Source organism: Acinonyx jubatus, chromosome B3 (assembly GCF_027475565.1).
Source record: "Acinonyx jubatus isolate Ajub_Pintada_27869175 chromosome B3, VMU_Ajub_asm_v1.0, whole genome shotgun sequence".
Classification (NCBI taxonomy): Eukaryota; Metazoa; Chordata; class Mammalia; order Carnivora; family Felidae; genus Acinonyx; species Acinonyx jubatus.
In genome coordinates, this window is record NC_069386.1 from 31,978,745 (window position 1) to 32,004,464 (window position 25,720).

The following is a 25,720-nucleotide window of genomic DNA, read 5'->3' on the forward strand; positions in this document are numbered from 1 at the left end:
TTGCTTCCAAAATTTCTGCTCTGAATGGGGTCGGGGAGGTGGTCCCAAGTGGGCTAAGAATGAGACTAAAAAATCCTTTGAAGAAAAACTTCACGTTATTCCTCAGACAGATGGCAAGGCTAGGGGACCTTTTTGCCTCTCTCCCGTCAGTCAGACTTTGCTGAGGGTCCACTTCAGCATTAACCCAAACTCCAGCCTTCCCTGGCCAACCCCTTCCCTCTAATGCCCCGTCCTCATTCAGGAACTAATCTGGGATGCTGGACCTGACAGGATCTGAGTAACCCCTGAGCCATCTTGGTAGCCCCCAGGCCAAGGAGAGGGGGTGTGGCAGCCCTGCCTGTGTGGATGTGGAGGGGCGGGGGTGTCAGGCTATCGTGGGGTGTGGAAGGAAAAAGAGCGGTATTTCTGGCTGAGCTGGTGGGATTTGTCCATAAGCCCTGGAGAACGTACAGGGAGAGAGAGGACACACAGCTGGACGGCTTGCTGGCCTGGGGGTGGGGAGCAGACTCAAAGGGGGAGGCGATTGTACAGTTGCTTGGGGGGTAGGGGGTAGGGTGGAGCGGGAACTCCTTCGGCGTTGGTCCATATGGGGGTGTCACAATTTGGATGGGAGAAGGTCCACAGCTAGCTCCAGAGTGCCAGGCCTCCAGAGGAGCCTGCCTATTGGCTCCCCGCTGCAGCCCCCCTGGTCTCAGAAACCCCCGTCGGAACCACATCGGAAGAGGTGTGCACGGGGATCAGACCCCCGGTCCGAGGCTGCTGCGGGCGCATTTCCTCGAAGTCTTACCTCGAAGGGCTGGGTCTCACCCGCGCGCCCGGTGTCTCCCGGAGTTTTCCCCACGCCCTCCTTGCGCGGCAGCTGCGAGCCTCCGCAGGGGAAAGACCGGCGGAGGGGGGGTGGGGGTTCGCCCCTCGCCCGTGTCGCAGGAAAACGCCGGGAGCAGCACAGAGGCAGCGCATTTCCTGGAAACCCCCTCTCCAGGCGCCTTGAGGAAAGGCCTGGGGGCTCCGCATCCGGAAGACCCGCCCGCCTCCCGGGAGCAGGGTCGGAGACTCAGCTGAGAAGCTCAACCACCGGGGAAAGGCGAGCCTAGAGCTCGGGGAAGGAGAGATCAAGGAAACCCCGTCCCTCCCCCACCCCCCCTCCACTTTCCCCCGCCCCGTCTTGGGGTGGAAATTGGCAACCCAAGCTGGAATCCTAGACTTGGGGCGCGCTCCCAGCCTTGTCCAAGGAAAGGTATTCGAGGGTGTATGATTAAGGACACCTTTCACCCCAGCCCCTAAGGTCAGGCAAGGGTCCACCCTGCGCGCCCGCGGGTCCCGCCCCCCACCCTCCGCCCCTCTCCGAGCCCCCGGCCCGCGCGCCGCTGCTCCTTTAAGAAGCCCAGGTAGGCAGGCCCGGCTGCGGGAGCCGCTCCTATGGCAACCCGCGAGCTGCGGCGGCTTCATGAATATTCCGGGGCGCGGGAGCCCAGCGCTGCCGGAGGGCGCTCCGGGGGAGGCGGCCGCTGATGTAAGCCCGGCGGGCCGCTGGGCTCCGCTCGGCTGCGGCGGGAGCCCTGGGACGGGCCGGCCGGGCTCGGCCAGAGGAGGCGAGGCGAGCTCGCGAGTGCCTGGCCACAAAGCCGGGGCGGCGGGACAGACTGATAGCCCGCCGGCCCGCGGGACGCACGCCCGAGAGGCGCGCGGGTCGTGCGCTCTGCGCTCCAGAGCGGTTCTCCGAGCGCCGCGGCCGCAGCGCCGCTTCTACCCGCGCCCATTGTTCCCCGCGGGGGCGGGGCGCCTGGAGCCGGGCCGCGCGCCGCGCCCCCGAACGCGGGAGGGAGGGAGGGAGGGAGCGCAGGGTCCCCGCGCCCAGCCCGGCCCGGGAGGAGGCGCAGCGCTGCGAGCCGGGGGACCCGGAGCGGGACTGGGAGCCTCTCCGCGGCACCCAGCCTCCCCGAGCATGGGCGCCTAAGGCGGTCCGGAGCAGGCGGCGGAGGACGCGTCCCCGCTGGCGGACCGACCGGCGGGCGGACCTGGAGCGGGTCGGCGGCGCCGCACCCGCGCCCCTGCCCCGGCCGGGCCCCGGCCCCTGGCGCCATGGACAAGCTGCCGCCGTCCATGCGCAAGCGGCTCTACAGCCTTCCGCAGCAGGTGGGGGCCAAGGCGTGGATCATGGACGAGGAAGAGGACGCCGAGGAGGAGGGGGCTGGGGGCCGCCAGGACCCCAGCCGCAGGAGCATCCGGCTGCGGCCGCTGCCCTCACCCTCACCCTCGGCGGCCGCGGGCGGCACGGAGCCCCGGGGCGCGGCCCTCGGGGCGGCGGACGGCGAGGGGCCGGCCCGCGGCGCGGGCAAGTCCAGCACCAACGGCGACTGCAGGCGCTTCCGCGGGAGCCTGGCCTCGCTGGGCAGCCGGGGCGGCGGCGGCGGCGGCGGCTCCGGAGCAGGGGGCGGCAGCAGTCACGGGCACCTGCATGACTCCGCGGAGGAGCGGCGGCTCATCGCCGAGGGCGACGCGTCCCCCGGTGAGGACAGGACGCCCCCGGGCCTGGCGGCAGAGCCCGAGCGCCCCGGCGCCTCGGCGCAGCCCGCAGCCTCGCCGCCGCCGCCCCAGCAGCAGCCGCAGCCGGCCTCCGCCTCCTGCGAGCAGCCCTCGGTGGACACTGCTATCAAAGTGGAGGGAGGCGCGGCCGCCGGCGACCAGATCCTCCCCGAGGCCGAGGTGCGCCTGGGCCAGGCCGGCTTCATGCAGCGCCAGTTCGGGGCAATGCTCCAGCCCGGGGTCAACAAATTCTCCCTGAGGATGTTTGGCAGCCAGAAAGCCGTGGAGCGCGAGCAGGAGAGGGTGAAGTCGGCCGGATTTTGGATTATCCACCCCTACAGCGACTTCAGGTAAGGAGGCCAAGGCGATCCTATGGGTTCCCTGAAGCGGTGGCAGGCATGCTTCCTCTCTCAGCCCTGCCTCTCAGCCAGAGTTAACTTTCCTTCCTCGCGCGGGGAGCTCCGAGAGAAGTGGGGCGCCTCTAGGCACCAAGACACCCCCAGACCTCCTCCTGCACCGCGCTGGGAACTTTCTTCTCTGTTCCGGGCTCCAGTCCTCGCCCTCTTGGGGTCTAGGCCACATTAGAGGCAGGCTAAAAAGGTGTTCTGAGCCTGGCCTAGCCCTGCCGGCAGCCAGGATATGGCTCTGCCACTTTAAGCCACACATCCCACCTCCCTGTTCTGGGCTGCAGAGTCAGGGTGGCCATCCTAGAGGCAGTTCCAGGTCATTCAGCCTGAAGAGCAGGGCCACGAAGAGAGACAGACCTCTTGGCAGAGGAGCCAGCTCCTTGGGTACTGACTCCAATAATTAGGATCTCCTTCTTGTGCCTTGGGAAGCTGCAGCTGGGGACGGAGAGCTAGGCCCCTAGAGGAGTGAGGTCACTGGGGCCTCAAGTCCAGGATAAAAGCCCACCATGCCCACCTTAACCCTGGGCCCAGACCCTCATGCCAAGTGGTGGGCCAGCAGCAGGCACCCTGGGCACCTGGCATCCAGACTGGCAGGACAGAATGACCTTGCTCATAGTGGTCAGAGAAGATGCCTGGTGTCCTGACTGACAAGCAGCTGTCCTGTAACCCCAGGCTCATCCTGTGCCCCATTGTCACCCCAGTCCAAGCTCCAGTAGCTACTAGGACTCTCATGGTTCAGTCATGGGTCCCCAAACACATGGTGTAACTGCCAGTCAGGGAAAAGGACCCTGCCCCCTCCCCCATCACCTGAGTCAGATGCCACTGACCGAGTAGATACCACTTGGAGCCTGTGGGGGTATCTGCAAAACAGGAGATTGGTGATTGCCTCTAAAGTTGAAATAAGGGATGCCCCCCTATCCCAGTCAAGATCTTAAGGTCCCCCAGTGGGCCCGCCCCCCCGAGTTTTCCTGATACATAGGACAGAAGTGAGGGTCTGAAAACATTCACCGTTTAAAACTGGGTCTAATTTATTCTCTCTCTCTCTCTCTCTCTGAGCCCTGCCCCCTATTTAGCTCCCTTCCCTGCCTACCCTGCTTGCCTGCCAATATAAATGAGCATTTTGCCAACCCAGAGCCCTCTTTGCAAACTCCAGGGAAGCCAGGTTTGTAATGAGAGCAAAGCCATTTTCCATCCAATGAGAGAGATTTCTCGTGCTGGGAGTGACCAGTCAGGCAACACTCGATGGCTTAAAATAGTGGTGAACAGAGCCCCCCCGCCTTTATTTTTTTGAGGGACTGTTCTTCCTAACCCTAATACCCAGGGTTCCCATTCTAGAGGGTGTGGGAGGCCAGAGGACAGGCTAAACAGACAGGCATAGTCTTCAAGTTGAGTGAACAGAGACCATCAGGAACTGTAGCTGGTTCCCAGGGCCAGGTTCCTAAAGTGTGGCCTTCCCTCTGGTCAGTACTGGGACTGAAGGATCCCAGCCTGAGCTAGGGAGGAGTGGGTAGGGGTTGTATTTCCTGCACCCTCTGGTTGTCCTGGGTTTCTGCTCCTCCCTCTGAACTTCTGGGAGGTGGTAGCAGGTGGGCTGTGCCAATATCAACCGCTTGAGATTGTTGAGGGGCCTTCCCTCCCCTTGTTCATTTCCTCACTGTCTTCCGTGTCTGAGAGTCTCTGTTCAAGGTTCTCATCACCTGGGATGTGGGAGTGCAAGGGGGAAGCCCCAGGCGTGCCTGACCTCTGTAGAACATAGGCTTTGATTGAGCACCTTCTGGGAACTGGACCTTCCTTACCCTGGATGGTGAAGAGCTGGGTTGTTTGCATCAATGGGAAGTTCCCCGCCGCCTTCCTGATCTTACTCTGCCCATCTTGGCATGTCTGTCTGCAGTCCCCCTACTGCAGAATCTCTCACTAACTGCAGGCTGCCCAGGACATGGCGGAGCAGGGGTGGTGGGGGTGGGGGTAGGGAAGGGTGGATGCTGCACGATTGATAAATGGGCAACAGGATAAGGGTCAGACTGGGCTTTGAATTTGGGTTTGTGCAACAAGCAACAGGGACCGGTAGCCGGAAGCGCACATCTCTGTGCGCAGCCTTGTAGCTGTCTGGGGCTGGGTGGAGTGTAAGAAAAATCCAAGAAAGACCGTCTGTGTGCATCTGGAGGAGCAGTGGTCATACCTCTAGGCCAAAATAGCTGGTCTCATCTACACAAGGTCAAAGAGGTAAGGGCCTCGCTAAGTTTTCTGAGCTTAGGAAACCCACCAAACTAGTGTCACCCCCACCCTCAGCACCCCAAGCCTCAGTCCTTTGAGTTTCAGCCACTGGCCTTGTTTGGGCTTCTATATAGAGCCAATCCCCACTGCCTAGCTCAGCCTTCACAAGAGCTTCTCCAAGCATTGCTCAGGCCAGTTGAGGATTTATTCATCATTTTGACGGGCAGGAAGCATTGATCCAGCAGAATTGGTTTAATAAAGAATCGCCAGCAAACCATGATAGATTGAGTTTGTGGTTTGGAGTTCAGGGCTCACTGTCATGGGCTGCTTCCGACATCTCCCATTCCTGGGGGAGGAAGGTTGGGTGCCTCTTCCAAGGGCTGGAGTAGACTGTGCTCTGAGGGACCTGCAGAACCCGGGCCATGACTAACACTCGGCTTTTCTTGGCTTCCTGTGATTTTCTTTACCATGACCCCAGCTACTCCATGGCTCCTCCAGGTTCTGTGGGTTTGTCTGGCCTCCCCTTCCCCAGTCGCCTTTTGAAACTGCTAATTAAGGTTTTGTTGGACTCTTGGATCCTGGATGGGTCCTTCCTTCCATGTGAGCCGTGTCCTGGGACCCGGGCTTGGCAGTGCAAACCCGAAACAAATAAAACAGTGTGTTTTCAAAGAGAGAGGAAAGGAGTGGTGACCCAGAAGCCTGTTGGGCTTTTAAGTGTCAGGCCCAGGGGGTTCTGCCTGGGGGTGTGTACGCCTAGGTGTCTGTCTGTGCAGATGTCTTGGGGCTGTGTGGGTAGACATGTGGGCTGGCGCAGAAGTCCCTATGTGGGGTGTCTGTTCTGGAGCTACTCCTGTGCCCCAAACTCCAGTTTGGCCTTGAGAGTGGAGAAGCTTGGCCCTTGTCAGCCCTCTGCCCCTCCCTCTTCTAGCCTGAGCCTTCTGAGGCTGTGAGGAAGGGAAAGGTAAGGAAGGGAAGGGCCCTAAAAGGTCCTTTCCTTGGGGCAGAAACAGCTGGGCTCTGAAGTCATGGAACCTGGGCCAGTGCCCTGATAAGTCCCAAAGGTGGCCTCAGACTGAATTCTTGTGCTGGTCCCTGGCCCCAAGCACTGCCATTGCCCACCTCCTATCACCTGCCCAGCCCTGTCTGCTATGGGGCCCTGCTTGGGTTGTGAGCTTTTTCTGAGCCTCAGTTTTCCCACCTAGAGAAATGGGAATCTTGTTGCTCGTGTCAGACACGACTCGTACAACTGTGATCACCCTGTCGACGTAAGCAGCTCCAGTGTGCTGTCAGAGTCCAGTGATGCTGCTTTGAGCCACGCTGCCCCCGCTCTCACTGCCTCCTTCCCTCAGTCCCGAGTGGACCAGATGGGCCTCTATCCTTGGCTCAGACCAGTGGTTCTGAACCTGTGTCAGAGACCTAAGTGAGAACCTGCTGGAAACCATAGGGTCTCTACTGAGAAAAAGGCACATATATCCAGACACAATATGATGCTCAATTTCTGGGGTCTGTGGACTCCCTAACTTGAAAACCATGTAGGTTGTGAGCCCCACTCTATCTAGACCATCCCAGAAAGAGTCCTGGTCTGGCAGGGGCAAGTGCCAGCCTCTTAGAGCTAGCCTTCCCTGGGGCCCTCTGTAACCTGAGGCCTGGGCCTCCCACTGCTGGCGGGATGGAAATGAAAATGGAGCAGAGTCAGATGCCTGAAGGAGGCACTCTGGGGACTAGTTACTTTTCTGTTTCCTCAGTCCCACGCCCATCCCTCTCCCCTCCAACCCTGGGCAGGACTATTTGCATAGGAGGTGGTGAGGAGGAAGGAGGGAGCGGCCTGGCCCTGGGTAGGATGGGGGTGGGGGTTCTGAGGTCCCTCCTGGGTGGGCCTTGCTGGAGGCCATTGCGCAAGAATGCTGCTCCTGCTAACGGGAACAGAGGAATATAGGTGTTCCCTCCATGTGTTGTAGGGTAGAGAGCCAGGCCTAAAAGAGCTGCAGGCCTTGCGGCGCCAGGGGAGGGGGAAGGGCGCCTTGGTGCAGAGGGGAATTCCAAGGTGAGCTGCCTGGGCCGTGCTGTCAGCTGGCACAGTGGGCAGCGGGATTCTCCAGGGACGAGGACGTGTTCGACCTGATGAGGCTGGGCTGGTGGCAAAAGCCAGCACCCAGCTCCGGGCTGAGGTGCTCCCCGGATGCGAGGTGCGCAGAAGGCCCATGGGGCCAGGCCCCTTGCACCGCCTGGGCGGGGAGGGCTGGACTCCAGGTTCTCCCCTTGCAAGACTTCAGTCCGTGGGCTGACTACCACGTGATGAGGCTGGGGGCTGCTCCCCTGCCCAACCCTGCCCCTGCTTGTTCCCTTAGCTTCTGTGAGCTGTGACGCTTTGGGCTGTCAGGTGGCCTGCCTCACACAGGGCTGGGATGTCTGCCTGCCTGTCTGCTTGTCCCTCTGCCCTCCTCTCCCATGCTGTAGGGCCCCTGGGTCTTCTGGGATGTCCTCTCAGGCCACCACGGCCACCATCATCCGTCTGTCCCTGCCTGACACACCCCCGGGCATTTGGATGGAGCTCTGTGTTTGTTCCAATGCGGTGCTTCTCACATCGCCGTGGCATCCAGCTCACCTGGGCATCTTATTAAACTATAGATTCGGACTCATTAGGTCAGAAATAGGGTGGGGTCTGACATTCTGTGTTTCTGATAAGTGCTCAGGTGATGCTATGCTGCTGGTGCCCAGCCCAGAGCCAAGCTTGTAGGACCGAGGTTCAGATTGGGTGTATATTCTATGCTCATCCCACGCTCCCTGACTGAGTTCCCTGAGGGCAGAGACTCTGTCTTCTCCGGTTGGCCTCTAGCACTGAGCACAGCAGGGTGAATTCTGTGAACTGGGTTGAGCAGCCCTCCGCCACAGAGGTCAGCCGCAAGCCTGGGAGAGCTGGATTCACAGACCCGCCTCCCCGCCTGCACTGGGGCTTGGACCCTGCTGGCCCTGGATGCTGGTTGTTGGGATGGGAGGAACAGGGGCAGGCCAGGTGGCCAGAGGACCCTTATGAATCCATCCTGTCCCCTTGCCTGGGTGCCTTCTCTCCCATTCAAAGGCCAGAGGAACGGGCCCGGCTGGAGGAGCAGTGACTGCTGTGCTGCAGGGAGGTTTCTGGGAAGGGACAGATGTCAGTGAGAGAGTCCAGAGGTGTCAGGGTAAGAGGGTCAGTGTGAGATGGCTCTGACAGTGGCTGCCCAGGAAGAGAAGGAGACATCCAGTAACAGCGGCTGCCTTGGTGCCTTGAGATTGTGGTGGAGGGGCGTTGTCTGAATCTTAATGCCCCGTCCACTGCCCCACGCCATGCCTAGCAGCCTCCCTGGTGGGTGGGACTTGTCACTTCTCTCTGACCCCTCCCACCCTGGCAGGCACAAGTCTACATACTGATGACAGAGCTGGCAGTGTCCTCACAGCCCGAGCGGCCCCTGTCACAACACTGGCCATCATGGGGGAATTCACCCAGAGTAGAAGGTGCAGCCCTGGTCGCTGCGGCGGGGAGGAGGGGCTTGTCGTTCAACCAAGGAGGCGGCCAGCTCCAGCACATACACCCCTTGGCTCAAGGGCTCCGACAAAGCCGCCACTGCCAGTTGCTAATTAATAGAAGGGCTACTAAGGCCGGCCAGGCGGTCCTGCTTGGGCCCAGGGGATGTTGAAGAATCCACGTTCGTCAGCCAGAGCAGGCCATGGGGAGGGCAGGGGCATTGCCTTGGCTTTGGAGAGGATGTTCTCTGCCAGCCAGGCTTTACTGGGAAAGCATTGCCAGGGCCCTGGAGATCTGTGATCCCAAAGCCTAGGAGGCCACTGAAAGACACTCTTAATCATCAGCACCTGTCCAGAATTGGGGAGGAAGCAGCACAAAGAGGTGGAGAGTACCCTGTCACCAAAGGTACTCAAGATGTGACAGCAGTACTTAGACGAGAAGTTGCTAAGCAGCATCCCAGGGACCAAATACAGCGCCCAGATGTGTTCTGTTTGGGCAGCATGGTGTGTCATAACAACTCAGAGACAGTGTTTTAAAATGGAAAGATGTAACATAAAAATTTGGCTTTCGGGCTTCTGAAACATTGAGAGCTCTGGCAGTTCTGGCCCCACGTCCCACACCATAGCAGGCAGCTGGAGCAGACAAGAGGCTGCCCCCTTTAGTGTGACTTTTGCTCTCCAGTTGCCCACTGTCCCTAAGGTCCCAGTCGTGTCATTTATGCACGTTTAGCTACCTGACCCCTGTAGGCTTCTGAGTTTACAACCCTAGATTCAAACCAACTAAAGCCAGGTGGATTCACAGATCAATAGCTACCATTTGTGAACTATCTGTACCATGTACCAAACTGTTAGAAGCTTTTATGTCTCATATTTTATTTACTCTTCACAGTGGCCTGAACAATAGGTTCTATTACCCCCAGTTTCCAGATAAAGAAACTGAGTCTCCTTCCTTCTTTCCTTCCTTCCTCCCTTTCTTCCTTCCTTCCTTTCTTCCTTCTTTCTTTTCTTCCTTCCTCCCTCCCTTTCTTCCTTCTTTCCTTCTTTCCTTCTTTCCTCCCTCCCTTCCTTTTCTTCCTTCCTCCCTCCCTTCCTTTCTTCCTTCTTTCCTTCTTTCCTTCCTTCCTTCCTCCCTCTTTGTCTCCTTCTTCTTCTCTTTTTGTTAGCTTTAAAAAGCTAGACTACAAAAGTAGTTCAAGAAAACATTCTCCTGAGAATAAAAACGGGAGACAATGTTTGACCACACATTATCGGTGAAGAGGGGCTGTAGGAGATGGGGCTGCGCTGGCATGGGAAATTTAACAGGCCTCAGAATACCAGATCTGGACAGACCTTAGCAAGCTCCTGGTCGAAAGCCTTTATTTTATAAAAGGGGAGCAGAGAGGTGCCCTGAGTCGGCCTGCGCACTGAGTGTGGAGGGTGTTTAGGATTCTCTCTCTTTTTCCTGCTGCCCCCTCCCCCGCTCACGCATTCTGTCTCTAATAATATGGAAAACTTAAAATAAAAGGGGAGCAGAGGACTAGAGAGGGGAAGCCACCGGCCCAGGGTCACAGAATAAATCCACGTCAGAGATGAAACCGGAACCCAAGTGGGTTATGTAACATCTGGCTGCAAAGATCATAAAGTTCCACAGTCCACCCCTAGACCCCAGCCGGAGGTCCTGAATGGTCTTCTCACCGGAGCTTTTTCTGGTTGCCCCAGCTCCATGCCTGAATTTTGAGATGATGGGTATTTTCAGAGTCCCTTTTTAATTTAAGCTTATCCAGTGGGAAGGGAGTCTTTCCATATCAGCAACTTCAGACTGAGACATGCTTGCCCTGACTCCCCACGCTGGGGCTGCTCCGCCCCTGGGGATGCTGGACCAGGATCCTGACTGGTGTGGAGGCCGTTGGGATTTTGGCACCATATCCAGATGCTGTTGATGCACCTTTCTTCAATAGGGGCGATTAGGGTTCCTAGGGGAAGGGGACGAGTGGTCAGTGGTATCTGTGTTCTCTCCACCAGAGAAATAGGTGGTCACGTGGTCTGTTCCTCACATCCTCCAGAGAAGTGAGTGAGGAAGCGGAGTCCTGGTTTAGGACTCAGTGTGTGTCCAGGGTCGAGGTTCTATCTGAGGCCACGGTCTGGGCCCACGCTGTGACCAGGCTCAGGGCTCAGCCTGAGACCAAGATAAGGCCTTGGTCTGAGGTCAGGAACTGGAGCCCTCCAACAGAGTCCCAGAACCAACGTCAGTACCTTGCTGAGGCGTCCAGGGCTTGGGCAAGGTGGGCGTGTGGCCCAGCCCACCTTGTGCCCTTCCCCTTTCTCAGGCTCCCTGAGCGCCTACACCCCTTAGCATCTGAGCCAGCTGCCTCCGGTCCTCTCTGGGAGGTAAAGTACAAATTATAAATAAACAACAGGGCCACTGCTGCTGACGCCGGAGCCACCAAATCTCACACGTGACGGCTCCCCGCCCCACTCTGCTCCCGCATTGTTTGGGGCTGGTGTCTGTCTTCCCAGCCAGGCAGCCGGCTCGGGGCTCCAGCACAGCCGTGCTCAGGGCTGGGCAGAGGCGTGTGGCGGCTTGACAGAGGGGCTCCCGACGAGCCACTGCACTCCCCGCTCCATAAACTGTGGAGCCAGCAGCGGGGCCTCCGGGTCTGCTCACGGCAGCTGTGGGGGCCTGATAATTGGCTGCTGATGATTTTGTGTCTGTCTAAGCATTTATCTGTGTGGGTGGACGTGTTATGTCTACGTGAAGAGGCTTTCAGACATTAATGCATAACATGGGGCTGGCTAATACGCTGTCTTCTGGGCCTGGTGGGGGGCAAGCTTAAGGTGGAGGGGGGTGGGGGGTCACGCCCCCTCAGAGACCAGATGCTCCATCCCAAGACCGCTTTCACCCACTATGGTGGATGGGGGTCACTAACTACCTGGCAAAGAAGAGAATAGGATTTCAGCGCCTCTTAGGGTAGATCACTATGGATTGATGGTCAGGGAAGGCTTCCTGGAGGAAGCAGATCTGAGCTGATTTGAAGGAAAGAGAGAACCATTCAGCACACTTTCTTGTAAGTAGGTTTCTGGGAGATGGAGCTAAGGGGCTGGGGTGGGTGTTGGCAAGCACTAAGAGCAGGTCACTCAAAATCTGCCTTTTTTTTTTTTTTAAGATTTATTTATTTATTTGAGAGGAGGGAGGGAGTGCGAGTGAGCAAAGGGCAGAGAGAGAGGGAGCGAGAGAGAATCCCACACAGGCTCTGCACTGTCAGTGCTTAGCCCCAAGCGTGGCTCGTGCTCACCAGATGTGGGCCTCGAACTCACGAACTGCGAGATCATAACCTGAGCCCAAGTTGCCACCCAGGCGCCCCCAAATCTGCCTTTTCGGACCTGTACTCATTAAGCTCTGCCCTTCACCCTTCAGGACTGTGACCCCACTGCCCGGGGTCTTGCCCCTGATGCTGTCTGAGTATGTGTGCATATGTTTGCATGCGTATGTGCGTCCCTCTGGACTGTCTGGGTTCTTGTGGCCCAGGCGGCTCTCCTGGCCCCAGCTGCACAACCTCTGAGAAGACCCTGTTTCCCTGCTGTACTCAGCCTGGAAGGCAGGTGTTGCCACCGCATTAATGTCACTGAGTGTGTGGCCTGGAGCCCAGAAGTAATTACCCTGCAGTTCCCTGTTGCAAGCTGGAGCAGCCCCTGTCAATGATTAACGTGCGTCCGCGGCCACTCATCGCCAAAGGCAGCCAGGGGTTTCTCCCACCTATATAGTCTGTCAGAGGATACGAGGTGCTTGTTCTTTTCTGCAGGGACAGGAAAGACAAGCCTACAGGGCCACCAGCACCTTTTAGAAGAAACATGGTCTAGCTGGGAAGACTCCACAGCTAGGGCCTGTGTGTGCAGCATCGGGGCTGGCCCACCCTGGAGCCCCCAGATCCTCTCATCCTGAGCTTTCCTGACTTATAACTGCCCACCCCTTCCACGCCGAGTTTGCCCTCCTGACCCCCTTCCTGTTCCGCTGTATGACCTCAGCAAAGTCCTTTCCTGTCTCAGTGTCCAGGGTCAGGCCTCCGTCTGAGGCTGAGAAGAGAGCAAAGCTAATTGCCCAAATAGGTATTGAACCCGTAATCCTGACCCCATTAGTACAAATTGAGCCAGCAAGGCAGGGACAGCACTGCTGATGAGTAGAACTGATGAGAACCTCCCTCCCTCTTTCTGGAGACTCCGCCGAGGCCTATCGGGGCATGATCCTGGAGTTGTGCAGCCCCTGGCTCCTGGGGATGTGGGAATTCCTTACATACGCGTCTCTTTCTGCAGAGGCTCTGCTAGCCCTCAGTGCTGGGGGCCAGGCCGGAGGCTCCCTAGTATGTTGTGTGGCATCCATGTGGTCTGCTGAGCTCCGCCATTAGACCATGGCCCCTGTGGGAGTGGAGAGCAGGCTTTCTTGTTCCCTAGGCAAACCCCACCCCCCTCTCCTCCAGCCATCTCTCCTGGGGGCCAGTCTTCCCCTCCTGGAAGCTCAGACCTGGCCTCGGAGGAGTTTAGATGTGAGGATCCGTGGAGAGCACAGGTCGTAGTAGACAGCTGTGACTGGAGGGGTCCTCGGGGCAGGCCAGCAGCACCTTCGGCTTTGGAACTGGCAGGGGAAGGAGATGCGACAAGCTGTTCATCCTGTCCCAGAGGCTCTGAGGAGTCCTCATCCCTCTGTGTTGCTCCACAGCTTCTGGGGACAAGCCGAGCCCCCCACTTCAGACCTCCCCCCATCATAAGAGACCAGTGAATACTCTGCTCTGCCCCGTCCGGCTGTGAGGACTGAGCCGAGGCCTCACCTCCCTGCGCCTGCCTTTCCTCATCTGAAAATGCTTCCAGAGAGGGGTTGGGTTTTCTCAAGACCCCAGAGCTGAAATCGGCAGGCTGCAGAGACCCCTGGGAGCTGTATGCAATTACGGATGCCTGGGCCTCCCTGTGTGGGGCCGGCGTGGGTAGAATTGTGGGGAGCACCCAGATGATTCTACTTCTGTCACTTTAGGAGCCAGTGAGCTGGGCACCCCTAAGGCCGTCTCCGCGCAAGCAGTCTGCAGCTCTCTGAGTACACTTCGTCTGCCTCAGCCCTCCGGTGCTCCCCAGAGCCTGGGGGTGAAATGCCTGCTCCCCAGCCCGCCATCTGAGCCCATTTATGATAGGCCCCTCTCCGGGGAGTCGTTACCTTTTCTTCTGTTAGCAATCAGAATCGTAAAACCCGGAGGCTGGCGGGACCCCAGGGAACATGGCCATCACTCTGCGTCCTTGTCACACTGTGTTTTCCTAGATGGAAGGCAGCGGAGTCTCATCTGGCTCATGTTCTCAAGAGCCCAGGCGCCTCCAGGGAACCCCCATCCCAGCGAGAAGGGGGCCATGCAGACCCTCCTAGAGTCAATATTTAGCTACTTTCTGTGGGGCAGCCCTCCCGCGGCGTCCTTGTCCTCGTTAGCCTCATCTGTCACCGGAGCACCACTTCTGCCCTGAATCCATCTCATTTCCCCCTTCACACTGGCGCTCCCTCGCTCAGGAGCAGGTGAGCGCCCCTACCTGAGATCCCCCGAGGTTGAGTTCACGTGCTACTCCACAGCAGTACGCTATTTTTGTTCCATTCTCCTGAGAGGGGACAGCTGTGCTTGAGCCTTCTTTGTTTCCTGTCAGCTGGGCGGGTAAGTTCTCCAACTGCTAGTTCCCTCCCCATTTTTCCCCAAATGGTCTTGTGAGCTGGGTGAAGCTCAGAGAGGTTAGGCCGCTGGCCTGAAGGCACACAGCATCGTGGCAGCTCGGAGCGCTGGAGCGTAGATGACCCCTGCTGTACACATGTGTGTGGCTATGTGTGCTTCCTCTTACATTAGCGTATCTGTGCATGCACAGACTGAGGGTCTCCAGAGGAAGTCTGAGCCCATCGGAGGAGCGATGGGCTGATATCTTGGTATTCCTTATGGCGGGGCCCGTGCTCAGTTGTGCCTTTGAGAAGGTGCAGCCACAGTCCCTTGCCTGGAGGAACTTTCTTCCTCTGCAAACTTCATGGCTTCTCAGTCTGGCCCTCGGGTGGCCCCCCCGTCTTCTCTGCAGACCAGTGTTGGGTTGGGGGACGGGGTGTCAGGGTTCTCTACGGTTTATACTTCTCTCTCAGCGAGCTCTCCATCTGGCCAGCTGCCCTTGGCTGGCCTCTAGCCTCTGCACTGCAGAGATGCATGGAGTTGGCGAGTCTTCAGAGATCGGCTGGTTCCATCCTCTCTCATTAGTGGGGAAACTGAGAAAAGGATTATGAGAGGCAGGGACTTGTTCGGGGAACACAGCAAGTGAGAGATGGAGAGGGGCTAGAACCGAAGACTCGTGTGCCCCTGGCCTAGATTCCTTCTGCTGTGCAGCGTAAACCTCCTTCCCGTAACCACAACACTGACCTTCCTGACCAGTGGACACACTCGGGCCATGTCCTGTGTGGGGCTTTAGTGCCCAGCAGGCCGTGCTGCTCCGTTTCTCTGTCCCTGTCTCAAGCCTGGCTGAATTTCCCCTCCAGCTATCCCCAGCCAGACAATCCCCTCACTACCCGCCCCCGCCGGCTTATGGCCTCATCTGCCCATGGAACTGGTCCCGATCATCAGCTCCCGTGTGGGGTGGGTCTGTCCATCCACCACACTGAGGGCTCCTTGTGGTGGGACCAGTCCACACACGTCAGTATCCCCATAGCCCTCAGGCCAGGACCTGCATGTTAGTGGTCACAAGAATAATAATGGTGATGGTAACAGCCTGCATGTGCTGAGTATTTACACTGTGTAGCAGATTATGAATATCTCACTGAATTCTCCCAGAATCCTGTGAGGTGGGATTAATGTTCTCATTGTGCACATGAGAAAACAGGCTCAGAGAAGTTAAGTGATCTTTCCAAGGCCACACAGCCAGGTATTTAAACACTAGAATGCCTGACCTCCCTACCATATGCTATAGCCTGGCTCCTTGGTGTAGTCCCTGGATCAGCCGCCTCGGTGTCACTAGAGAGCCTATCAGCAATGCCGATTTCAGCCCCCACCCCATACCTAGTACATCTCAGTCTGTGTCTTGGTGAAAGCCCCAGGTGATTTGTGTGCATATTAAGGTTTGTGAAGCACTGTGCTGTATGATTGAAAGATCACAGAAGGGGAAGATTCCATCAGTTACAGCCCTCAGCTCACCTCTGCTTGGGGAATAGCAGAGTCTAGCCCTCACTGTAGGCTGAAAGGCTAGGGCCTCAGCCCCAGGACAGGGAGGGACTGCGCAAAGAGACGGGGGAATGGGTCTTCTTTGGGACTTCAAAAACAAAAACAAAAACAAATTTTGTTCCTCAAGTCACATAGAAAAATTAGAAAATAAAAATGCGCCCAAATCGCAGCTAGCCACCCATAAACCAAGCACCAGATGCCCTTGGTGCCGAATCTGTTTTGGAGGCAGCCCCAGGCTGCCGGCTGAGGGAGCAGCTACCTGGGAGCCCTGTGATTCTGAGTCAGAGGGTTTGAGGTGGGTTAAAAATAGAGCCCTAGTGGCCAGAGGCTGGTGGGAGGAAGGGAGCAATTAATCTTTTACAGGGGGGAGACCCCCAAGTCAGGGTGGTTGGTCAAAAGAGTGGGCGGTGAGAATGGGGGTTTATGCCCTCACACGCCACACCTGTGGGCCCAGCCTGGCCCTGGTTGGTTGCCGGATGGTGGAGTTCCAGCCTGAGGGAGAGGGAGAGTCTACAATGCCAGCCCAGGGGCACAGGCAGGGAGCACCCCGCCCAACCCCCAGACAGGCTGCCGGCAGCTTCTTCCAGTAGGGGTGGGGTGGTGAGGGGGCTGGGCCGCACCGCCTCAGAGAATAACGAACAGGAGCCTGGACAGGGTGGGGGGCAGGGAAGGATTGGTTGAAGATCCAGTTTTTAAGGTTGGGAGGGAGAGAAGACAAGGAAGCCAGCTCGCCTGTGTGCGTGCCCACGTGTGTGCTGTGGGCGGGCACGTGGTCTCCTTTGCCTATCACACCTGCCCTTCAAATGGCCTCCCTCCCTCCTTCATCACTGCCCTCCTCCAAAAAATCTGCTCATCCTGACCTCCCTGTCTTGCTAACACATTTCCTGCATGTTTACTCTGGCTGCCTAAGAGTTTCCCCCGGGGACCCAGTGTGTCTGTCTCCTGACACACGCGAGGGGACTCCTCCCAGCATGGGGCATGGTCATCGGTTAAAGGCAGGTTTCGGAGTTTTGATCATAAAGGGAATATTTGCCCACTTTTAAGAAAATAAAGAATCTAGAAATAGAACAGAATGTAGGAAATATAGAAAGGTGTGATGGAGAAAACAAAATCACTCATAATCCCACCACGTAGCAGTGATCAGCGTTAACATTTTAGGGTAGTTTTTTCATTTTTATTTTTGGCAGTCTTCCCCCCTGCCCTCCCACTGGCAACAGCCACCCATCTCTTTAGCGATAAGACAGTTTTACCGAGAGGCCACTGCCCTCCTCGCCCCACCACCCACCCCCAAGGCCCAGCTCTGTGTTCACATCTCAGAAAAGGAAGAGCAATCGTTTCTGCTCTCGGGGAGCATGTGGTGGGGCTGAGGACAGAAGACTCATGCTGGATCTGCAAGGTGGGGGCAACACAGGGGGATCCTAGGAGAAGATCCTAGGAGAAGCCTCCTTGCTGCTCTTGCCCTTCGCCCCCTCCCCTTGCCCACCCCCACCTCCTGGATCTCTGTGCTAGGCCTATTTGGGGAGGAGGGAGAATCCTTAAAATCCTCATGAGAGGCCATGCCCTTAATGAGGGGGTGTTCGACTACCAGGCGCCTGCGCTGGTCAGGCTGGAAATAGTCATGCCTACGTTGAAGCCACTGTGTCCCCCCGCCAGCTCCTCCTGTCATCCCGTTCTGTCAGAAACCCCAACCCGCATGCGTCTCCTGGCCTCTCATTCACCTAGTCCCCCTTGCCCCCTCAACTCTGCCCTTCCTTCTCTGTGAATTTTCCACCATGGTTTTCAGCACCAGGTAGGGGGGCCATTCTCTGACGGATGTTCCTGGGAGTCTTGGAGTCTTCGGGGTTTGGACAGGATAAGTTCCACCCTGATCATCCGAGGCCCTGTGAAAGCCTCATGGGTCTCAGTGAGCTGCCATTTCACGCAGCTTCTGCTGGGCCACCTGTCACTCAGCTTTGTTCCCCAAGGCTTGCGTTCGTTCATTCATTCACCTATCCATTCACACATTTGTCAGGACCTACCATGCAAAAGGCCCTGAATGCCCTGTGCCAAGTTCCGAGAGGCGCATAGACCACGAGATGAAAACACACCATTTCATCGTGGTGTGATAAATACTATGCTAGGGCAACACACGCAAGGGGCACCTAACCAGATTTCCTAGGATACAAAGAAATGACGCCTCTGAGCCAAGGAGCCTGGGGTGGGCAGGGGTGGGGAGGAGAGATCCAGGCAGACACCAGTGTGTAGGCAAGCCCTAGAGGACAGGAGGCGTAGTGTACGTGGGGCACTGAAAGCTGCTGGTATGTCTGGAGCAGAGCGACGAGAGGAGGAAGGGTCATGAGACACGGGGAGGAGGCAGAGTCCAGATCAGGATGGCCCCGGGGGGCAACGGTGAGGAACTTGGTTTAGCTGGGAGCGCAGAAGGCTTCTGGGCTTGGCAACACATGGAGAGTGGATTGGTGGCAGGATGTGGGCCCCACCCAGCGCCCAGGAGCCCAGTTAAGGAGCCACGGGATAGGCCAGGTGGTGTGCTGCTGAGATTCTCTGAGTGGGTGGTCGGTGGGTGAGGGAGATGGAGGGTGTCTCCCAGGTTTCTAGACCGAGCGTTTGGATGGCTGGAGGAACACGTGCTGGGAGCACAAGGGTTTGGAGGAAGCTGTTTCCTCATACCTGGATGTGGCAAGAATGAGGTTCCTGCACAACATGCAGGTTTAAAGGGGTGGTTGGCAGGCGAACACGTGGGTGTGGAGCTTTAGAGAGAGGCCGAACAACGGAGGCCTTGGGAGTTGGTGAGGTCACCCTGGGACGGCGTGTAGAGAGAGAAGGGGCCGGGGCTCAGAGGAACAAAAGCACTTAAAGGTCTTGCAGGGGAAGAGGAGCCCCTTCGGGGGAAGGAAAAAGAGAGGCCGAGAAAAGGGAGAAAGCCCAGCGGGGCGAGGGGCCTCCGCAGAGTGACCCACAGCGAGGGTCAGCCAGGAACAGACCGCAAAGCACCCAGTGCAGTGCTTTGGCCTGGGGGGCCGACAGGAGTGTGGGAAGTGAGGGAGGGGCGCCTCTTCCAGGAAGCTCATTTCTGAGGGGAGAAGAGATAAGGCAGCGGGGATCCGGAGTGGTTCCATTTTACTTTTTTTAATGAAGGGAGCTTAAAAGAACAAGCTGATGGGAAGGGATGGGTAAAGAGGGAGACCGAAGATACAGACAAGGGAGGGGTAACCTATGGGTCAGCATTCCTGGGGAGGGGGAGGGGATGGGTGTCAAGAGGCAGGTGGAGGAGTCACCGAAGCCTTTGGGACCGGAGGAGGGAGGTGGATGAGGGAGAGGCAAGCAGGGTAGGGGTCTGGCGGCAGAAAGAGAAAGGGGACATTCTGGTGGCTTCTCTTTTCTCTAAGCAGTAGAAGACGGTGTTCTCTGCTGAGATGGGCGGAAAAGTAGTTTCAGAGCTTTGAGGAGAGGAGGTGATTTGAAATGGCTGCTGGAGGAGCAGGGTGTCGGGTGTTTCCTAGGGTCTCCTGGAAGGCTGGGCTGGTGGAGGGGAAGTCCGGCTGAATATGGAAGCCTTGATGAGGAAAGTGAGGCACAGGAGCCAAGGTGCTTAAATATTTAGTAGGACGGGTCTGAGGTTGTGGGGTTTTCTGCAGTTTTGTGAAGCACGAAAAGGGTGAATGGTGGTCCCGAGCCAGGGTGTGACCTTGTGAAGTGGGTGCCAGAAGGACTGGGCGAGAAAGGTGGATGACCTGGACCAGTATGTCTCAGGGGAGGAGAGGGGGCAGAGGGTTCTGTGACTCACGGTTCCTGGGACAGACACTAAGGAATAGACTTAGCATGACTGGCTAAGAGAGCTGGAGGGAAAGGGGGTTGGGGTGAGAGATGGAAGAACTGGGGACGGTGACATGGTCCATCCCACACTGCAGGAGCGGGTGACTGATGTGCGGTCATTAGAGTCAGGGCACCAAGCCACTGAGGAGCTGGGCGTTTGGGTTGATATACGGAGAAGTCACCCAGGGCGATGGCAGGGTTTGGAGTGGAATGGGAGGTTGTGAACCAAGTGTCGGCACTGCCAGGGTCCCCAAGGGTGGCAGATGGATGTTGGCAGGATGGCCAGAAAATGACAGGATGCTCTTAAGATCTTGAAAACATTCCAGCGCCGGCAGGAAGTGGCACCAGCGTGAAGCGGGGAGGATGCCGACCCCACCCCCGACGCTGAGGTGTGTGGCACTGGGAGAGTGATGTCCTTAGGACACAGCGAAGGCTTGTTTAAGGGAAGCACCGGAGGGGTCAGGAAGTAAAGAGGTGGAGGATGCAGGTGAAGAGAGCACAGGAGACAAGTTCAGTGAGGGCAGGAGAAGCAGAAGGAGGTACAGAGTTTGGGAGAGAGGAAAATACTACGAGCCGGATTGATATTTCTGTAGAGTAGTTAAAAGTGGGATTCTGGAGGCAGGTTCTTCAGGCTTCAATTCTTGACGCACCATCTATAGCAAACTTCTCAACTTCTTGTGCCTTAGTCTCCTCATCTGTAAAATAGGCATAATCCTAGTATCTCCCTTGCGGAGTTTTTGTGAGGATTAAATAAGATAATCCATATAAGGTATTCAGATGAGTAAATAAATGGGCCTGGCAAATAATAAGTCTCCAAAAAACACTGGCCCCTGGCCCCCTCCAGTTTCGTTGTCTTCACTGTCACATGGGTCAGTCGTCTGTGCTGGGCCTGGAACACCAAGGGATGGCTTGGGAACCCAAGGGGTCTCCCCGCTGCCATCCCTGTCTCAGACACGAGGACTCCCAGATTTCTGGTTTCTGTGATTTGTTGGGAGGCAGAGAGGAGAGCCTGCTAAAAGGGGCAGGATGCGACAGCTGCTCCCAGGCACACAGCACGGATACACAAACTTCCCGGAGGAGGAGGCAGTCAAACAGGGAAGGGATTTCACAAGCTGGGGGTTCAGGAGGCTGGGGTGGTTCTCAGGAGAAGGAGAAGCGAGAATGTGGATGGCGATAGAGCCAGGGGTCAGGTGTCCGGTGGCTACTGGGAAGGAAGCAGGAGAAGTGGGGCACAGGCGAGGCCAGATCTTGGAGCTTCAACTTTCTTCTGTAGTTGTGGGAGTCTGCTCAAGCTTGCAAGGAGTGATGTAATCATAATATTTGGGAAGATAACCCAGAGATCATGTGAGTTGGAAGGAAAGAGTGTGGAGGCTAGATCCAGGTAGGCAGCAGGGACATGGGTCCAGGTGAGGAGCAGTGAGGAACTGATCTAGAACAGAGCAGTCAGGGACAGATCCAGAAGCCATCGTAGAGGATGCTGGACAAGACTTGTCACTGCATATGGGGCCTGCGGGAAAGAGAAAGCAGCTGAGGACAGCTTTGTGGTTTTAAGCCCAGGTGATTGAAATGCTGACTGTACCATTTAGTTCTGAGGAGGAGCATGCTGAGTTCAGCCTTGGGCTTGGGTGCAGGAGCCAGCGGGCCCTCTAGGTGGCAGGTGGGAATGCAGGCCTGGCGCTAGGAGAGGTGTCTACACAGAGGGAGGGGGTAGAAGATGGGGCCCTGGGTGTGCCACTCACCGGGGAGAGAGCATGGGGACCCTGGCCTGCAGTCAGCATTGTCTGGGACAAGGCCTTTGCCCTCAGGGAGATGCAGCGTTCTAGGAGGTCCAAAGCCAGGGCTCAGGCTGGGCTGAGGCTCCATCAGTGAGAGGTGGGAGAAGCCTGGAAGAAGTAGCCCTTCAGATGAATCCTGAAGGATGGAAAAGAATGTAATGGGCAAAACGCTGACACTCTTTCTTCCAGCTGGCAGGAGTCCCAGGGAATGTATGCAAACATGTGTGTACGAGGGAAAAATTAACAGGAGCACATAGATGAAACGTGTACAAAAATGTATTCAGGGGTGGGTGTGTGCATGTGCACGTGTGCAGGTATGTGCACGTGTGTGCATGTGCATGCATTTGTGTGCATGAGCATATGTGCTCACGGGCAAGCATGGGCATATGTGGGCAAGAGGAGGCTGAAGGAGGCCATCCCTGTTCGGCTTCTACTTCTCCTGCTCCCATTTTATTACCCTTCACTCCTCTCAGCCTCTAGGAAAGAAGAGGGCCCTTGGTCTGGTCCTTGAGTCTCTGCGTTCAGGATCAGGAGCCTCCTATCTTCGCTTCCCTCAGCTCCCTTGAGACCATAACCTTCCTCTCAGACCAAATGATGAAATGCTCCAGGTGTCAGTGTAAAAGGGCTGCTTGGCTTTTTGCCATCCCCCGTTCCTTCTGCACATGAGACCTCCTCCAAAGCTGGCCTTCGGGCCACATCCGCCTGCTGAGAGGCCACCTGCCTGCTTGGATGGCCAGGTGGGAAGGAAGGTCCAGGAATGAGGGAGGACAGGCCTGGGATCATGGGGCTGAAACCGCGGTGAGGTGTGTTGCTGGCCAGGGCTTCCCTTTATCTTTGAGAACACTGGGATACGGGAGGGTCCTCTGGCTTTGGAGAGAACAAGGCCTCTAATGCAGGCATGTGCCAACTCCAGCATGTCTGAGTCTGGCTGTCCATGACTTCCCTGCCAGGGCTTTCCACACGCTACCATGGAGTGTGTACCCTGGATTGTGGAATTTAATTATGCATGACTCCAGGGGCAGTGAGGTGCTAGGGAAATAGGGGGCATCCAGCTCAAGGTTTTGGAAATGTTACTGTTCCTCCATGGACCTTAGTTTTCCCCTTTTACAGATTCACACAACTGTACCTGGTTGCTGATGACCAAGGTGCTTTTAATATTTGAAAGGTGTGCTACTTCCCCCACCCACGAAGCACCTCAGAGGGCTCTGACATCAGGAGGATGGGTCTCCTCAAAACCTCTTCACAAGTCTCTCTTCTGCCTCTTTTTAAAATCTTATTGAGGTTTAGCAGACATGCAATGTTATATTCCTTTCAGGTGTAGAACACAGTGATTCAACAATTCTATACATTATTCAGTGCTCACCACTATAAGTGTAGTCACCATCTGTCACCATATCTCTTCTCCTCTCTCGTCTACAAGAGAGGACCACACCTGCTGTGATAGGCTACCTCCCTAGTGTGATGCAGAAATGCCAGTAAGTCTTGTCTCCCTCCCTGCATCCCATTGAGGTGCCTAAAATCCTAAGCAGTCAGGCTCTCAAGTCCCCCAGACCTCTCTGAATCTCGTTCTTTTCCTCACTAGCTGTGTGGTCTTAGGTAGATATTTCTTTCTGAGCCTCAGTGTCATCATCTGCAAAATACAGATGTTAACAGCCACCTCAGTGCTGGTGTGGATTAAATGAAGTAATGCATGGAAAGCACAAAGCAAGCGCTTGATACATGTAAAATGTTTTGGAGGCTTTATGAATTCGGTCACTAAGGAGCCCCCGTAAAAAAGCCCAGGGACATTAAGGAATCACTTGAGATGCTTCTAATCACTGGGGTTGGCAAGAAGAGGGGCCCAGGGAGCAGAGGATGCAGTGGGGAGGCTGTTGCAAACCGTCCCTGGCTGGACCAACAGAGTGGGGCTCGCTGGCGCTGGGAGCTGTCCGTGGTGCTGAACCATTTCCTCACCCCTCGTCCAGCCCTGCTTTTGGATGTCTGTGGAATCATCTTGCAAGAGTAAGGAGAGGTCGTCTCCAAGGCCAAGGACAGGTTCCAAAGACCAGCTCCTCCAGGAACACTTTCTGGCTTCGCCCTTCTGGGCCACCAGGAGTTCACCTTCTCAGCTGCATGGGCTGCTGCCTGGGATGGTTTCTTACATCATTGCTCAACCTGTCTTCTAACTAAGCCTTGTGCTCTGACTGGACCATGAGCTCCCTGAGGTCAGGGCATCTGTCTGCCAAGGTAGATTGGTTCTGTTGTCTGACCGTTCGCAGAATATTGTGGTCCTTGACTTCCACTCCTGGATTCTCCCAGAATCATTCTAAGCTCCCTTCGACCCCCACCCCCAAGTAGATGCTTTGCTTTGGCTCTTCCTTGGAAGATTTCGTCTTCCTCCCTCACCTCCCTCACCTCTTTCCTGTGAATTTGTTGCCTCACTTAGTGATACAGATAGGCATAGGCCAGAGCATTTTACAAACGTCAATTCATTTCATTCTTACAACAATTCTGCCAGTTTGGTACTGTTATTATCCTCATTGAGCAGACAAGGAAACTGAAGCATGGAGAGATTAAGTGACTTGCTAGTAAATGATGGAACCAGGAATTGAACCCAGGTTGGCTGGCTCTGAAAGCCTTTCTTCCCACTATATTATGCTGCCTTTTGGGTAGTTCTGTGATGCTTCAGGATAGTGGTTTGTGGGGAGGAATGCTCCAGTATTCCGACCCCAGCCCAGATCAGGCACCAGAAATATCCCTTAGCATCTGGAAACTCACGCTTGAAATAATTAGTCAGAATGCAAGGAAATGGTTGTTTTTCCCTCATGTAATTTGGTTTTATGAAGACCACTAAGTGCAAACATTCTCCTGTTAATTACTGTCTCAAATTTGGTCTGTAATTGAGGGAACTAGAGCTGGGAAAAGTGTAGAAACCCGCTGGAGTGGGAGGCCTGCCCGAGTCAGCACTCCCAGCCGCTTTGCGCCCGCTCTGTTAATTTTAGAAACTCTTCTAGCCTGGGTGTATTATTAGCTTTATGTACAGAGGGCCACAAGGCCCTCAGTAGTCTCTCTATGCCAGTTTTGTTTTGTTTGTTTCTTCCAAGAGATTAAGTGAAAAGGAATGGTGGCCATGTGTATATAGGGGTGTTTCCATACTGTGTGTGTGAATGGGGATACCTGTTTGTGGCTTCTAATGAGCATCTGCAGCTGTCTTTGAATGACATGCATGAGGCTGTGTAGAGAGTATACACAGCTCAGGAACACCCCGTAGAAGCTGAAACCATTCTCTTGGGGCCCACGAGTCATTAGCAGGATGTGCTGTATTCTGTGTAGTGGGTGTGATGACTGGGGTGGGTTCTTGGGTCATAGATTGGGTTCTCCCAGATGGCATAGGGGTGTTGGGGCTGGAGAAAGGGTGGTGGGTTGTAGAGCAAGGAAGGAGCTGAAGTTGACCTCTTGGCACTAGCCTTAGAATGAGAATATTTAGCCTGAGAGGCTCCTGACTTGAAGTCTTTTCTTGAGGCCCTAAATGGCATGGCTTTCAAAAGAGCTCTCCAAAGCTCCCTTTCCAGAAGCTGCGCTTCCCTGAGCTGTGTGTTGTGGGACAGCTGTCTTGCCCACCTTTAGTGAAGCAGGCCCTACCCTCTCCTTGACTCATAGCACCATTTTGCATTTGGCAAAGGAAACATTTTGCTGGGAAGTAATATTTTTCCAAACCTGGAACTCTTCTGGCAGGAGCACTTTGGACCCTCTGAAGACTCGAGGAAAGCTTGTCTTTTTGTCTCCCACTCCCTCCTGGCTTTCGTGTAGTTGAGAATTAAAGATGGCTGAAAGGTTATTTCTCTTGGGGGAGAACATGCTTATTTCTTCCTGACTTAATACCTTTATCTATCATCGTGTAACTGTCTAAATTAATAGCAGAGGGAAATAGCTGGGCAGTGCAAGTGTTAGATCTTGGGGCCAGCCCTAGGGTGGCTGGTACTCGGGCAGGGTCCCTGGGATTGATTGATCACACCTTCTGGACATGGGTCTGTGCCTACCTGTGCTGTCTGCACACTCCAAAGGGGCTCCTGATGAGCCAGGTGGCTTCACCCTGAGGGGGCCCTCCCCACCTCCCGCAGGAAACACTTGCAGTTGCTTTGACGCATTAGGAGAAATGATACTCTAAAGCCCCCACTGATCTCACTCCAATGCATCGAGTGGCACCTCACTGGTGCCTGAAATCCCCTTATTAACACTTCCTGCCCTTGAAGATTTCACTGTCCTTCCCTAACCCTGTGTTAGGATGCAAACCTCTGAGGAGAGAGATGGTCAG

General features: G+C 56.0%; 1 protein-coding gene across 1 annotated transcript in view; it reads left to right on the top strand.

The window, feature by feature from the left end:
• Positions 1 to 1,850: 1,850 nt before the first annotated feature.
• HCN4 (hyperpolarization activated cyclic nucleotide gated potassium channel 4) overlaps positions 1,851 to 25,720 on the top strand; it is a 44,952-nt gene continuing 21,082 nt past the window's right edge. Inside the window, exon 1 of the mRNA XM_027067734.2 lies at positions 1,851 to 2,876. Within this exon, the coding sequence (XP_026923535.2) occupies positions 2,083 to 2,876 (794 nt within the window). The 5' untranslated portion in view covers positions 1,851 to 2,082. The remainder of the gene's footprint in view (positions 2,877 to 25,720) is intronic.